General features: G+C 38.8%; 1 protein-coding gene across 1 annotated transcript; it reads left to right on the forward strand.

Annotated features, from left to right (window-relative positions):
* Nucleotides 1-1451: 1451 nt before the first annotated feature.
* Nucleotides 1452-14982, forward strand: LOC127630283 (lysophospholipase D GDPD1-like). The gene is made up of 10 exons (XM_052107784.1): nt 1452-1890; nt 3616-3658; nt 3911-4046; nt 4200-4245; nt 8727-8848; nt 8993-9082; nt 9201-9334; nt 9576-9635; nt 13350-13401; nt 13572-14982. The coding sequence occupies exons 1-10, from the start codon at nt 1755-1757 to the stop codon at nt 13704-13706; spliced, it is 954 nt and encodes a 317-aa protein (XP_051963744.1). The 5' UTR covers nt 1452-1754; the 3' UTR covers nt 13707-14982.
* Nucleotides 14983-15491: the final 509 nt, after the last annotated feature.

Consider the following 15491-nt stretch of genomic DNA (forward strand, 5'->3'; position numbering starts at 1 on the left):
CTTTATGGGAAGTTTTGAGTGTAATAGTATGAACTAAGACGAACATAAATAAATGAAACAGAGTAAGAAAGTGAAAATTGTTAATCACAGAAATTACATTGCACATCTAAAGAGATTATTACACTAGCACATGTACAAGTCTAGACATTCACACTCTATTGTCTTGTGCCCTAGTTGCATAATCCAATAATCCCTCATAAATTCCATTCATGTAAAAGAACATGAGGACTATGTTCTATGTGAAAATGAGGGCATGAGAGATGAAACAATGAGAATTAGTTGTGTTGGTGTAACCTAATGTATTCAAGTTGATTCGGTGATGTGAAATAACATATTTGACTTCAATAAAACCAGTTCATTTAGATGTTACCTCAAGAATAATCCTTTTTTTTTTTTTTTTTAGGTTAAAGTAATATTCTGGGTTCAATACAAGTTAAGCTCAATTGACTGCATTTGTGGCATAATATTGATTACCAAAAAAGCAAACATCTGGGTTACAGTTAGGCACTTACAATGGAAGTGAATGGGGCGCAATCTGTAAACATTAAAATACTCACATTTTCTAAAGTATAGCCACAAGAAATAAAGAATATGCATGTTAACATGATTTTATTGTGATAAACTCTCTGACTAACCTTTTCTGTTTAAAGTTAGAGCCAATTTTACTAATTTGTTGCCATGAGGCTATAATGTTACCAAACACTAAAACCATAAAATGACTATAAAAATGACATCTTTTTACGGAACTTTACAGCTCAAATAATACACGAGTTTTAACAGAAGAATTAATGTAAGGGCTTTTATAAAATTATAAGATTCACATTTCTGACTTTAAACCCTACAAAAATTGGCCCCATTCACTTCCATTTATAAGTAACTCACTGTAAACCAGATGTGTGCTTTTTTTTTAATTGACGAGTCAAAATAATTTTTTGTGGTCATCAGCATTATGCCACAAATGTGGTTGATTGAGCTCAACTTGTATTGAACCCAGAAAATCCTTTTTTTCAGTGTACCACCTTATTCAGGTAAAATAAACAAATAAGACAATAAACAACATCAACAATCATCTCCCAGTATATATCATTTACATTTTCTCTGTTTTTTTTTTTTTTTCGTTTTTTTTTTTTTCATGTTTAGTGGACAACTTATAGGAAATAACATTATATTATGGAAAAAAGTCATGAGAATCTACAATTTTTTTTCATATTATTCATTAAAAAATTTCAAAATAGTTTTAATATTCAGTTTACGAAATACTGCTTTGGTCAGAAGTTTCACCAATATCTGTCATGTTATTTTATCACTCGTAGAACGGTAGAAGCCAAAGCAGTTTATTTATTTCCGTTTGATCTGAGCATAATTTCAGGTGTCTTGCGAAGGGCGGCAACATGGCTTCAGCGCGCATGCGCACTCTTGCGTTCGTAGTGTTTTTATTGACTGGAGCAATATCAGAACTGCGCAGTGCGATGGCCTGTCAAGAATTATTGAACTGTAAGCTCATGGATGGGTTTACGGAGACATGCTTGACGGTGCACTAAAAGCAGGGTCTAAGCTCTTACATTTACAGCCTTAAAGCTTTTTTCTGATCGCAGATAAAGAGCGGGAGTGGTGGCTGGCCAGCGGTGCTGCTACTGCTGCATGAAACACCGGCCGGTGTGTTGGCATTTAGTAAAGACATTTTTCTATGAACTTGTTGCCATATAGTGATTTATTAGACTAAGTTGCTTCGGCGTGGACGTGTAAGTGTAAAAATGAGCGCAGTGGTTTATGTTTTATCCACGTTTACCGGTTACGTGCTTACATCGGCTTTACTGCTGAAGTGTCCGTCTCTTCTGCATCGGAGAAAGAGAGAAGCCTTTCGGAGCAGACACATCTCACACCGCGGCGGTGAGTGGAGACCAGCTGATCCAAATATATTTTCACTTTAATCAACTGTACAGCTGGCATCTGGGGCTTTAAAAACAATTCAAGGTGTATCAAATCCATTTATGACTCAACATGCCCTCTTTTCACTGTAGCATATCATTAAGTGCAGGTGAAATCCATACCAATATCAGTACCTGTACACGTGTCTGAAACCCTTGGTAGGAATTCACTAGGTTTTGAAACTTCTGGGGATACACTCGAGAATTGTGTAGGTTTTCATGCATGGTCTGCAACTGAATGGATAGCCTATTTGATCTGAATGTCATATGTCCTGATGTTTTGCTCAACGTGTTAGACAAGTTTTGGCCTCATACCTAACATGTTTAAATGGTTCATAATTGACTAGATACTGGTCTTTATAGACAAGACACTCGTGTGTGGACTTTGAACCCTGAAGCACATAAGGCTGCTTAGGCTATGTACTGTTTCTCCTAAAATCACCTAAAGTCATTTGTTGACATCAGGGCCATAACCAGGGATTAATAATTAGGTCTGGGGTGGGTGTCCAGAAATGTACATTTTTGACAGTACACTATCTGTTCTGTCTGTTTTCTGTGGGGGATGGACATTGTTAAATTAGACCTTGTTAATTGCGTCACAATTTGTTCATAGTTTATATGGGCTAGGTGTGGATAATTAATATATTTACTTATTATTCATGCAACAATACTTATTAATATTTTTCATATTAATGAATTGCTGAATGAATAATAAGTAATAAGAACATTGACCAAAGTGAGGTGCTCACACCTCCATTGAATGAGATCTTTTCCATCATGTTAATATAGGAAGATCTGCCAAGCACAATTTAAATAGGCCTACAATGTGAGCAGTGTAATAGATAATATAGTTCCAGTAAAGTTTCAGTAGTCCATACCAATATGAATTTAATGATCCTCTTGACCATTTTTGATACTACAACAAAAACTAATTTGTTAAGTACATTTTTTTTCGAGTTCTCAAGTAATTATTAAAGACAATAATTCTCAGTAATAATAAGTCAAACAGTCAGTAATAAAATGAGAACAAATTACAAGCAATAAAAACAATAGAACAAAGAAATACAAATTAAGAGAACAGTGCTTGAAGCTTTTCACATAGTAAATTCAGGATTGATTGTAGTGAACTGTAACATAAAACTACTTGTATTACTGGACTTTAGTGTATAATTAATATATTATGTAAGGAATAATGGATATGCACTATTAAATTATTGAACAATAATGCACACCCAAGGTGGTAATGCGGCCATGATGCGCAGCAAAGACAACCATGCTTTTATTTTATTTTTTAAGAAAAGGAGGGGCAAGTCAAAATAAAGTTTTGTGGTAATCAATATTATGCCATAAATGCTTTCGATTGAGCTTAACTTGTATTGAACACTGAATATTCCTTCAAGATTCTCGTTTATTGTGAGGTTTCTCTCTCTGCTCTTTCTCTTTTTGACCCTTTATTGAGATTGACACAGCAGGCACTAAACAATCTAGCCAACTGTCTTAACTGAATTATACATGCAGAAACTAAAATACATTTTTAACTACTGATTTTACATTCAGTTGTTTATAGCTTAATTTTTTTTTATATATATATTTTTATACCTCAGCTGGTTACGGCCATGGTTGTCATTCAAATATGTCTTTTTGAGTAAACCTTTTGTCCTAATACATTGTTTTTCTTCATGTCCAGGTGCTGGTGAAAACTTGGAGAACACAATGGCGGCCTTTAGGCAGTGAGACACCAATTATTACTTGTATTTGCATTGATGTGTTTGACTACTGCAAAACCTAATGTGCTTAGTCAACTAAGAAGCCTAAGTAGCAGTAGTTTTTCTATTTTCTGAAGATGTTTCACCATTTATCCTAGTGGCTTCATCAGATGAAAGCATTTTACAATGACTTGGATGACTGAGAATCTTCATGTTCACATAATGAACAAATGGAGCCTTGCTTAATTTGTATTTCCTGTCTCTTCTGCCACTCAGCGCCGTTCAACTGGGCACAGACATGTTGGAATTGGACTGTCACTTGACCAAGGATGAGCAGGTGGTCGTATTGCATGATTCCAACCTGAAGAGGTCGACTGGCCTTAACTCGTACATTTCTGACGTTGCCTACGCTGTGAGTGGAGAAAATGTTTAACTCTCGCTGTCCAAATGTTCAAGTCTAGACTGAACGTCGTAGTTGGCATTAAGTAAACCCCTTATACCAATGTGCAAATATATGCTGTGTTGTAAAGTGTTTGTGAAAGAATATGTGTGTTTGCATTCTCAGGATCTTCCACCTTACCTTTGTAAGCTTGGGGTGAGTTTCAAGCGAGGTGAGTGTTTGTGTCCAGTTCAAGTAATTCCCATGTGTCTCTAGTATGTTATACTGTATATATGTATACATATACAGTTGAAGTCAGAAGTTTACATAAACCTTAGCCAAATACATTTAATCTCAGTTTTTCACAAGTCAAGGCATTGAATCATAGAAAACATTCTGTCTTAGGTCAGTTCAAGAATAAGAAATGCCAGGGGGCCTGGGTAGCTCAGTGGTAACTATGCTGGCTACCACTCCTGGAGTTCGTGAATTTGTATCCCAGGGCGTGCTGAGTGACTCCAGCCATGTCTCCTAAGCAACTAAATTGGCCCAGTTGCTAGGGAGGGTAGAGTACATGGGGCAACCTCCTCGTGAACGCTGTAATGTGGATTGCTCTCGTTGGGGGCGCGTGGTGAGTTGTGCATAGCTGCCATGGTGGATTGTATGGGTATGTCTCTGTGATAACGTGCTCAACGAGCTGCATGATGAGATGCATGGATTGACGGTCTCAGACATGGAGGCATTTTAGGTTCGTCTTCCACCATCTGGATTGAGGCGAGTCAATATGCCACCATGAGGACTGAGGAGAAAAAGGGGAGAAAATACAAAATTGTAAATAAAAGAATGTGAAATGTCAGAATAATTGTAGAGATAATTATTTCTTTCAGCTTTTATTTCTTTCATCACATTATACATTATACACTTTAATAGTATTTTGTAGCATTGCCTTTACATTTTTTTACTTGGGTCAAATGTTTTGGGTAACCTTCCACAAGCAATAAGTTGCTGGAATTTTGTCCCATTCCTTCTGACAGAACTGGTGTAGTGGAGTCCGGTTTGTAGGCCTCCTTGCTCACACAAGCTTTTACAGTTCTGCCCACAAATGATTGAGGTCAGGGCTTTGTTATGGCCACTCCAATACCTTGAGTTTGTCCTTTGTTGAGCTACTGCTCAGGTAAAAAGATGAGCAACCTGGTGGTTCTCTCACAGAGAAGAAGAATCCCCCTCCTTGACACCCGATGGTCTCTTTGGCAACACTGTGGAAGACTTTTCAGAGCGCTTCATCGAAGTGCAAAAGCAGTCTCAGTCTATGAAATACATTCTGCCAAAGACAAATAGCACTGGGAAAGGCCCTAGCACGCTCCCGATCTGATTTCGGTCAGCGGAAAATGAACTGTGTGCGTGTCAGGAATTAGCCAGACTATTGGTTATTACTAGTCCAATCAGAGGCACAACTGAGTGAATGCTAAGACTTGCTGCTTTGCCATTTGATAAACCTGGTTCTGAATGTCAACTGGGTGAAAAGCTCACTTTTCCCCAGGCAGAAAATCTCCTTTTTAAGGGTTCGTCTCGACTCTGTGAGCATGCACGCGCTCCACACGAATGAGCGCGTACAGACCATTCTTTGGTGTCTGTCTGAGTTCAAACTGGGGAAAACATTGCCACTGAAGTAATTTCAGAGAATACTGGGTTTTATGGTGGCAGTATCCACCATCATACCATTAGGTCTGTTACACATTAGACTCTCCAGTACTGGCTCAAGCAACATGCACCACAGCGTGCCTGGAGCCACGAGTCTTCTACCAACAGAGTGTTATGCTAGGTCAAATTTTCAGAAGGAAAGTGGTGACCACAGACGTATCCAACACAGGTTAAGGTGCGATGGACTCCTGACTTTCAGTACCTAGACAGGTGCGAAAAGAATGTGGCACATAAACTGCCTAGAACAACTGGTCTGACTTTCTAGCATTGAGAGCTTTTCATTCCAACATTGTGTATCACCACATTCTGATTTGTTCGGACAACACAACAGTTGTGGTGTACATAAGTCACCAGGGCGGACTCCGATCTCCACAATAAATGAGCTTGTCACAGTGCCTCCTCCAATGGAGCAGGTGTCATCTCCTCTCACTGCGTGTGATACATGTCCCAGGCCGCCTGAATTACGGAGTGCATCTGTTGTCACGCCAAGGAGCATTACCAAGGGAATAGAGAATTAATTCTCAGACGGTGATGAGAGTTTGGGAAGTATCCGGCAAAGTGGAAGTCAACCTATTCGCCACCATGGAGAATGCCCCTGTCACCTTTGGTACTCCATGTCCAAAGCCCCACTAGGCATTGTGGCGAAATGTAAGTATGCATTTCCCTTGGTGTGCCGCCTCCATTCTGTCATCAGCAAAGTCCGAGTGGACATGGAAACAGTTCCGTTAAATGGCCCATTCAGTCCTGGTTTCTGGAGATGATAGAAATACTAGATGGCCCTCCATGGGAAATACCACTTGGGACCTCCTCTCTCAAGCACAAGGCACATTTTGGCATCCCCAGCCGGAGCTGTGGAACCTACACATGTGGCCCCTGAATGGAGCACATCGGATGAGCCAGAATTGGCTAAGTCAGTGATGAACACCATTTTACAGGCTAAAGCACCATCCACGAGACGCCTCAATGCACTTAAATGGCATGTGTTTGCATATTGGTGCTCTTCACGTGGGAAATACCTGGTGACTTTCCCCTTAGCTGAGATTTTGACATTTCTTCAAGAGCGGCTGGACACTGGCCTTACCCCGTCAACGCTCAAGGTTTCTGTAGTGACTATCTCTGCATACCACACCCCAGAGGCTGGCTCCTTGATAGGCAAACATGAACTAGTCATAAAGTTCCTTTGGGGAGTGAGATGTTTGAACCCCCTTGCCCTGCTATGGTGCCAATTTAGGACTTAAATCCTGGAACTGAAGGCACTCAAACTCACATTCGAGCCATTGGAATCTGTTGAGCTGTGGGTGCGTTCCTTACTGCATTGTGTTTGGCCTCATTTAAACAGGTGGGTGACATGCAGGTGCTGACAACTGACAGCTCATGCCTGGAGTTTGGTCCAGATTTGTCAAAAGCCACCATTAAACCTAGAAAAGGCAATGTGCCTTTAAGGTTTTATCAATGCCTTTCAGGGCTCAGGTGGTTCGTTTGCAAGCCTTCTTTCCCTACCATTTAATTCTTATGAGGAGCAGACTATGCATATGTTAATCCCAGTGAGGGCATTGCATACATATGTCGAGCACACATGTTAGTTTAGGCTGTCGGATCAGCTCTTTATTTGTTATGGAGTATGCACAAAAGGAATATCCATCTCCAAACAAAGACTCTCTCACTGGATCATTGATGCAATCGCACTCACTTATGAATCACAGGGCGCAAATTGCCCAATTGGTGTCAGCACATTCAACCAGAGGCATGGCCTCTTTATGGGATTGGACAAACGGTGTGTCCTTACTGGATATATGTTTGGCAGCAGGATGGTCCTTACAAAACATTTATGCAAGGTTTTATAACCTGGATGTGGTGTCCATCTCCTCACAAGTCCTCTCTGTATAGAGCGTTTCTTGCATTCAGCGGGTGAGTCCAAGCCCTTATTATGGGTGGGCTACTGACTATAATCCACATACTGTAGGCACCTGCTTATATGCAGTTAAAGTGCCCCTTTAAAAGTCCCATTCAATGATGTTGTGAAAGGGTTAATAAACCATACTGTGTATATCTATATTGTTCATATAGATCCCTGACTACATAATTTCCATATGGAGTCCACCACATGGGACTATTCATATATGCTTAAATATGTCTTATAAGTCATCAGTCTGTGGGCTGTGTGATGACATGTAGTGCGGAGTGATGGGATATCATTCCCCATAAGTGCTTACAGCAATGTTGAGTGAACTGAATCAAAAGGGAACGTCTCCGGTTACACATGTAGCCTCGGTTCCGTGAGTTGTAGGGAACGAGACATTGCAAAAGCTGGCCGCACTACTACTTCAGTTTCATAATACAAGTGACTCATTCTTGTCCCTCAGTCAGAAATGGTGATTGAGCGGCTGCTTATATAGGCCAACTGCATGCCTAAAGCTAAGACGCTGTTGCCAATCAGAAAATTGACATGATTTTATAAGGGTTTCAACAAGGGTGTCTAAGAAGGACTCTCCATAAGTGCTTACAGCAGTGTCTTGTTCCCTTCATCTCAGGGAACCAAGGATACATGTGTAACCGGAGATGTTATCCTGACTCGTGTAAGCATTAACGGTGTGCATGAATTATTGTGGATAGCATAGCACGTGGAAAATATCAGACCCATATGTGTTTTTTACAAGTTGGAAGGATCCATTCCACCAGTTAATTTTATCTTCATATTTATCTTCTCATAACATCTTTGTGAAATATTAACCAATGTATCTATATACACTTTATATACATGATTTTCGCAGTCTCAGTGTTACGAATTCCTTTATTTATTTTGTTGGAACCAGAGAAATGCAGTGCTTTGTTTACCAGTGTCTCCATCCATCATGGTTGTGGGGGCGTGTTTTACGATGTAATTGAATACTATCTATATATATATATAGAGAGAGAGAGTCTGTGTTTGTGTGCGTCTTAATCATACAAACTCAATCATATATGTATGTTAATGTACCATTTAGTTGGACACATGTTATTTCTTATCCATTTTAGAATGCTTCTGTGAAGGTGGTGATGACAAACGCATCCCTCTGCTGAAAGACGTGTTTGAAGCTTTCCCAAACACCCCTGTAAACATTGACATCAAGGTCAACAATGACACCCTCATCAAGAAGGTGTGCCTGCTGCCCGGTCTTATTTCACTTCCTTGAATCCTTTGTGTATGCAGCTGTTTGTCACTGCAAAAATGTCTTATGGTCAGCAAAATGAGTTTCCCAAGCAAATTGTTTAACTGATAAGAGATTTACCTTCTCTTTCAGGTGTCCGAGATGGTCATCCAACACAACAGGGAGCATCTGACCGTCTGGGGAAACTCCAGCAATGAAATCATTAAGAAATGTTACAAACAGGTGAAAGCCATTGATGCACTGATGAATTAGTCTTTCTAAACTACATTGTTTTACTGTCAGAATAAATTGTTAGAAACATGCAAAAATGGCCTTTGCTGATGACTGATTTCTTTCGTAGAATCCACGGATCCCACTCTTATTCAGCTTGCACAGAGTGCTGTTGTTATTGGGTCTTTTCTACACAGGGCTTTTGCCTTTTGTCCCACTCAAAGAGCAGTTCCTGGAGATCCCCATGCCTTCAATCATTTCTAAGTGAGGAACATTTCACATAGGTTTCGCTCAAATGTTGTTTAGTCACACATATGCTCCTAGTTCTTACCTCTTCCGAGTTTTCAATTTCTTATAATTTACTAAAATGATAAGTAACAGCTTCTAAAAAGATGTGCTCAACATTGCAGTCTCAGAGTCTAGTCCTAATCTTAGCTGTTGCAATATAGTTGTTAGTTAGATGTTTGCTTTAAAAGTGATAAAGAATTTGTGCTTCTTCTTTTAGACTCAGAGACCCTGATCGTCAGACACGGAGTCAACGGTTCATAACATGGCTGGCAGACACGTGAGTTTATTTACACACTAGCCTCAGTTACACCTTTCACCCAAATGGTTTATGTGTATCATATAGAAAAGTAGGCAATACTGCTTTATGTTTTTCTTGTCTCATTTGGCTTTGGGCCAAATTATGCACAGAGACATAATGATAATAACACGCATAAAGAACTGCTCAATAAACATACACCTCATTGAGTGTTTACTTAAATGTGTTTAGAGGAAACTGTGGCTAGTTCTCACAAGGGCGATCTCTGTAACGATAATATTTGGAGTCAAATGTCCAATTGTGCAAATACGAAGTAGAGGTTTTGTATGTTGGTTTGAAACACCTAGTTCAAAACCCTCTTACATTAGAATAATCTTTGTGAATTCTACCCTTCAAGTAAATTTCCACTGTCATATTATTTTTGTAACAGCTTTTGTGTAAACACGCAAACGTAATCCATTCACACTGGCATACATTCAGGCAAGGGTCAACTACTGTACAGTATATTCTGAAGGCAGATATTTACAGAAAGGTTTAAATGTGTTCTTTGGACAGAAGTATTTTTCATGAAAGTCAGGCCTTTGTTGTCACATTTTTTTTTTAACAGGGAAGGTTGTTACATGTGATTTAAATAGTGATGAACTGAAATAAAAATTCTTGGCTGAAACAGAAACCGAAAATGTTTTACACAGTGGCCTGAAAACCGAAACTAATAAACTAAAATGATAATTTAATTTAACAAATTTTTTATGTTATATTACATCGTATTATATTACAATATAATAATATATGTATCATCTATGCAGAAATGGTAAGTATGGTAGTATGCAAATCCAAACTCACCAACTTGCACAACAGCGCTTCCCTGTCAGTGATAAAATGGAGAAAGGACCTCTTAATGCTATTTGTTGTACAAAACAAGTACAACAGCCTATTTCAGCCTATTTAAGGTGCATTTTAATGCACATAGACACGCCAAGTCTTAACTATCAACAAAATGCAGAATGAGACATTTTTGTCTGCAAGCGCTTTCATGTTGAGTTCAAAGCGGCACTGCTACTGACACACTGACGCAAATCATGAACGCAGCTTCACAATTGCTGTAGGAAAGCGGATAGCCACAGTCTACTGGCAGATTAATATTGTGGAGGATGAGAGTTTAAGAGATTTAATGCCCTTTGCAATGAGCATGAAATCTATGTTGGGACTAGTTCTTTTAGCTAGTTCTTCCCACTTAGTCTTTGGGAAATGTTTAATTTTATTTGAATTGGTGCAATTTTTGTGCATTTCTATCTTTTATACTGTTGAAGTCTTTGTTTGTAAAATGTTAATAAAGCATTATTTTGTTAAAAATATATATATATTTCCTAAAAAGGAAATAAATGCATTTTGACAGAAAAATATATCTATATATTATTGAATTTCAGCATTTTTAAAATCTGCGATTAACTACAAACAATTATGCGATTAATCACGATTTAAAAAAAAATAATTATTGACTTACAGCACTAATTATAATTAATATATATAATTATTTTAAGTGATTCCATTTAGAAAACACACATTATACTACCATAATATTTAGGCTCATATAAGCAAAATGGCAAAATAGTTTAGACTGAATTCAGCAACATTTCGGCAGTGAGTATGGCCCACATACCACATTACCCTACAAAGTGCTAATAAACTGCCTAAGAATACACAACAAAGGACAAATGTCAATTTCTAATAGTTTTCTTGTATCTGTCCATCATTAATTTTTTGCCATGATAGCAGGAAATAACTGGGTTTCTCATAGATCCATTTTCAGATGAAAAGTGCAAATTTGGAGGTATGTGCAAGACTGCAAGTGCCAGATGTAGAGTGACTGGAACAGTAGGTGGGGATATTTTAGCACTGTGTTTAGTGTTGTGACATCATAACAAAACAGCCTCCCAGCCTCGACACATGCATGGGAAACGCTCTTTGTTAATGTGGTTAAGAGAGCAATTGCTTCATTACTTTTGGGGATGTGGATCAAATACTAACTGAATGCATACCAAAGAATGCATTAATAATGGATAGCATGTTGGCCAAGGCAATGTTTTTGTATTATACATGAAAAAAATTTGTTTAATGTATTGTTTTGCACTTTTTTACTTTTGAAATTTTGCTGAAAAGCCTATAATAGACTATTGGCATGTTTCCACAATATATGTCAATATAAATGATATTTAATGAGAACTTAAACCAAAAGCATGCACAAACGCACACATGACGGACATGCCTGTAATTCTCTCTCTCTCGAACCATCGTCACCGGCCGCCTTTATCCCTCGCGCGCCTCATCAGGCCGATTGGGGACCGGGCGCGCGATATCCCGCCCCGGCCCCCTCCGCTCCACACTCTTCCCGGCGTTATCTCAGGCCGGGGTCCCACCGGCATGACGTACACCCCCCCATCCCTGGGGCGTGGTGTATCTTGCGTCCCGCGTGGTCATCCCCGCCTTCCTCGCCCTGGGAGGAGACAGGAGGGGAAAAAAACAACAACAAAATAGGCGAGGGAAAAGGCCAACACGGTGTGAAAGGGAGAGAGAGAGGAAAAGCTCACTCACCGGTTCTCCGATGTACCATCGCGTGGTCCTCGAACACTCCTCCACACTCAGGCGGACGGCAGCCGCTCCAACCCCGGGCGAACCGGAGTCAAACCTTCGACCCCCAGCGGGCAGAATGCCCCTCCGCTTCTCCGGGCGGTCGCAGGGGCGAAAATTTCATCAAAATATTGGGGGGAACAATTTTCAAGAGCAGTTTTTGAAGGGGACACCAAGGGGTTTTTTGTTGTTGCCCCGTTTGCATTTGTATCATTTTATGTCTTAAACAATTTATTTAAGAATATATCATTATATTATTTACAATACACATATTTTAATGATATTTTAGGGGGGGGACAACCCTCAGATAGGGCTGAGACACTTCTCGTTAATCACTAACGAGAGGAACGTCTGCAGCTCGTTTATTGATCTCTGCATGGTTTTGCGCACAGCCATTTCTTTTTACAATTCAAAAGTCGTGTGAACAAATGATACTGCTATCACTGTAGCTAACTTTAAAACTAGCAGGTTGATGTCCTGTGTGGCAAATCAAGTGATGCTGGTAGTGACTATTCTCTCTGACAATCAGTGATTTCAGGGTTTTGACATCACATTTAGTATCGGCTCGGCTTGCTTGGAACCTTGACCACGGTGGTACTAAAAAAAGTACCAGGTATCCGAAGTGGAAAACTCCCAAAAGTTGAGTCGAGTTGTACCGTGCAGTGGAAAAGCCCCATATTTAATGCATTGATTTTGTGTTGATTTTGGCATACATTTTTTTTTTATGGTGTGGACATGTTCCCCTGGCACCCCTCAATTTGAACAGAAAACCTACACCACTGGCTAAGTGGCAAAATCCATTGTGACAACTTTTCGACCTGTCACTCCATATCGTGTGACAATATATTCCCTCATTGGGGCACGTTGTCACAAAAGGTCACCATGTGTTCAGAGAACTGTATCTTTTGTCCTGGGCAAGAAAGGTGAGAATTTTCAATAGCTTTTTTGTAGCCAAGACTTCAAGGTATCTGGCTATGCAGAAATTGGCTTTCAAAAATAAACCTATTGAAAAATTCACTGGAGTAAAAAAACGTGACCACTTGTCCCACTCTCCCCAATATATTTTAAAGGATTTAAATGTAACTAAATATGTGGGTTTATTTTCAGGCTTCTCATGAGAAAAGCTCTATTTGATCATCTGACAGACAGAGGAATACAGGCGAGTAAAAATCTACAAACCATATTTCGTTCACGCAACACATAGGCCTTATGAGTAACCATAGCTTCAGAGTGCTATGATGTGCATGAGCAGATGGCAGGAGCTTTGTATGGAATTTCTCTCTTGACTAGAACGCCATCATGTGACATTGCCACTGTTTTGTTTTCCAGGTATATGTCTGGGTGTTGAACGATGAGGAGGACTTTAAACGTGCATTTGACCTTGGGGCCACAGGGATTATGACAGACTATCCCACCAAGCTGAAGGCGTTCATGGAGAAAAAACAATTATGCCACCAAACTTAAATAAGACATGTCGATCAGAGTAAACAATCAGTATGCTTTTTCACAGATCTTTGGACTATTTGGTTCAGAAAAGGCATCTTAATTACCCAACATTTTAATGTGTATGTCCATGAATGTAGAATTGGCAGCTATCAGTTCTGCTTACTTTAGAGCCATTTTATAGCAAATCCGATATCATTGCTTTAACGTATCCATAGCAATACACATTATCCATAGTAAAGCCGGAGGATTCATGAGAGGCTATTGCTGTGATGCATTATACGTGGTTTTAGGGTGCTGTTGTGATTGTCGTGATATTTCTGTGAAGTTTACATGTGAATGGTTTTAACATGGGCACATATCATACAGTACATTATTAACTGATAGTGGATTTTCCCATTACAATGTGAGGATGTGAATCCTAATTGTAATAGCTGTTTCCTCATTTGCATCAGTTTCTGTGGTAACACTGAACTCACTAAAGAGCTTCAAGCTTTACTGATGTTTTTCCAAGGTACTGAAAATAAAAACTAGTTTAAATGAATATTCTAGGTTCAATGCAAATAAAGCTCAATCGACAGCATTTGTGTCATTTTCTTGATTACCACAAAAATTTATTTTGACCTGTCCCTCCTTTTCTTTAAAAAAAGATTAAATCTGGGTTACACTGAGACACTTACAATGAAGTCAATGGGGCCAGTCCGTAAACATTAAAATACTAATTTCCACAAGACATAAACAATATGTGTGTGTTAACATGATTTTAGTGCAATAAAATCACTTACCCTTTCCGTGTAACGTTATTGCCAATTTTACAACTCCATTACCATGATGACTGTAAACTTATTATTTAAACAACTTTACAGCTCAAGTTTTAAGAGAATAATTAATGTAAGTGCTTTTCTAAAATTATAAGCTTCAAATATCTGCCTTTAAACCCTACAAAAATTGACTAACATTCACTTCCATTTTAAGTGCCTCACTGTAAGCTTGATTCTTTTTTAAAGAAAAAAAAACAGAGTGAGTCACAATTAAATTTTGTTAATTGAGCTTGACTTGTATTGAAACCAGAATATTCCTTTAAAGGTATATTATGGGATCATTGAAAGACCAATACTCAAGAGTATATTAGAGCTGGTTTTGTATGTTTATTGCTATACTCTGTGGTTTGATTGATTACCTGATTATATATATATATATATACACACACACACAGCTCTGGATAAAATAAAGAGACCACTGCAAAATTACCCTTTTCTATTTCTAACTATTTATAGGTATATGTTTGAGTAAAATTAACATTTTTGTTTTATTCTATAAAGTACTGACAAGATTTCTCCCAAAAAAAAAAGATTGTTATTTAGAGCATTTATTTGCAGAAAATGACAACTGGTCAAAATAACATATAATAAAATAATGCAAAGAAAACACGTTCATATTCATTTTTAAACAACACAATAATTTTAACTTAGGAAGAGTTCAGAAATCAATTTTTGGTGGAATAACCCTGATTTACGTGGCTCTCAACCTGTCTTTCACATTGCTGTTGGGAGACTTTATGCCACTCCTGGCACAAAAATTCAAGCGGTCAGCTTTGTTTGCTGGCTTGGGGCCATCTATCTTCCTCTTGATCAAATGCCAGAGGTTTTCAATGGGGTTCAGGTCTGGAGATTGGGTTGGCCATAACCGGGTCTTGATGTAGATTGATTCATGCATCCTTTGGATCAGTGATGATCTGGGGGTGCTTCAGCAATTCTGGAATCGGCAGATTCATTTTTTGGAACTTTTCCACTGCACGTTAAGTTT

The sequence above is a fragment of the Xyrauchen texanus genome, chromosome 36 (genome assembly GCF_025860055.1).
Source record: "Xyrauchen texanus isolate HMW12.3.18 chromosome 36, RBS_HiC_50CHRs, whole genome shotgun sequence".
Lineage (NCBI taxonomy): Eukaryota > Metazoa > Chordata > Actinopteri > Cypriniformes > Catostomidae > Xyrauchen > Xyrauchen texanus.

Coding starts and splice junctions, on each gene's coding strand:
- LOC127630283 (XM_052107784.1), top strand. CDS start 1,755: ATGAGCGCAGTGGTTTATGTTTTATCCACGTTTACCGGTTACGTGCTT. Junction 4,047..4,199: donor TTTCTGACGTTGCCTACGCT/GTGAGTGGAGAA, acceptor TTGCATTCTCAG/GATCTTCCACCTTACCTTTG. Junction 4,246..8,726: donor TGGGGTGAGTTTCAAGCGAG/GTGAGTGTTTGT, acceptor TATCCATTTTAG/AATGCTTCTGTGAAGGTGGT.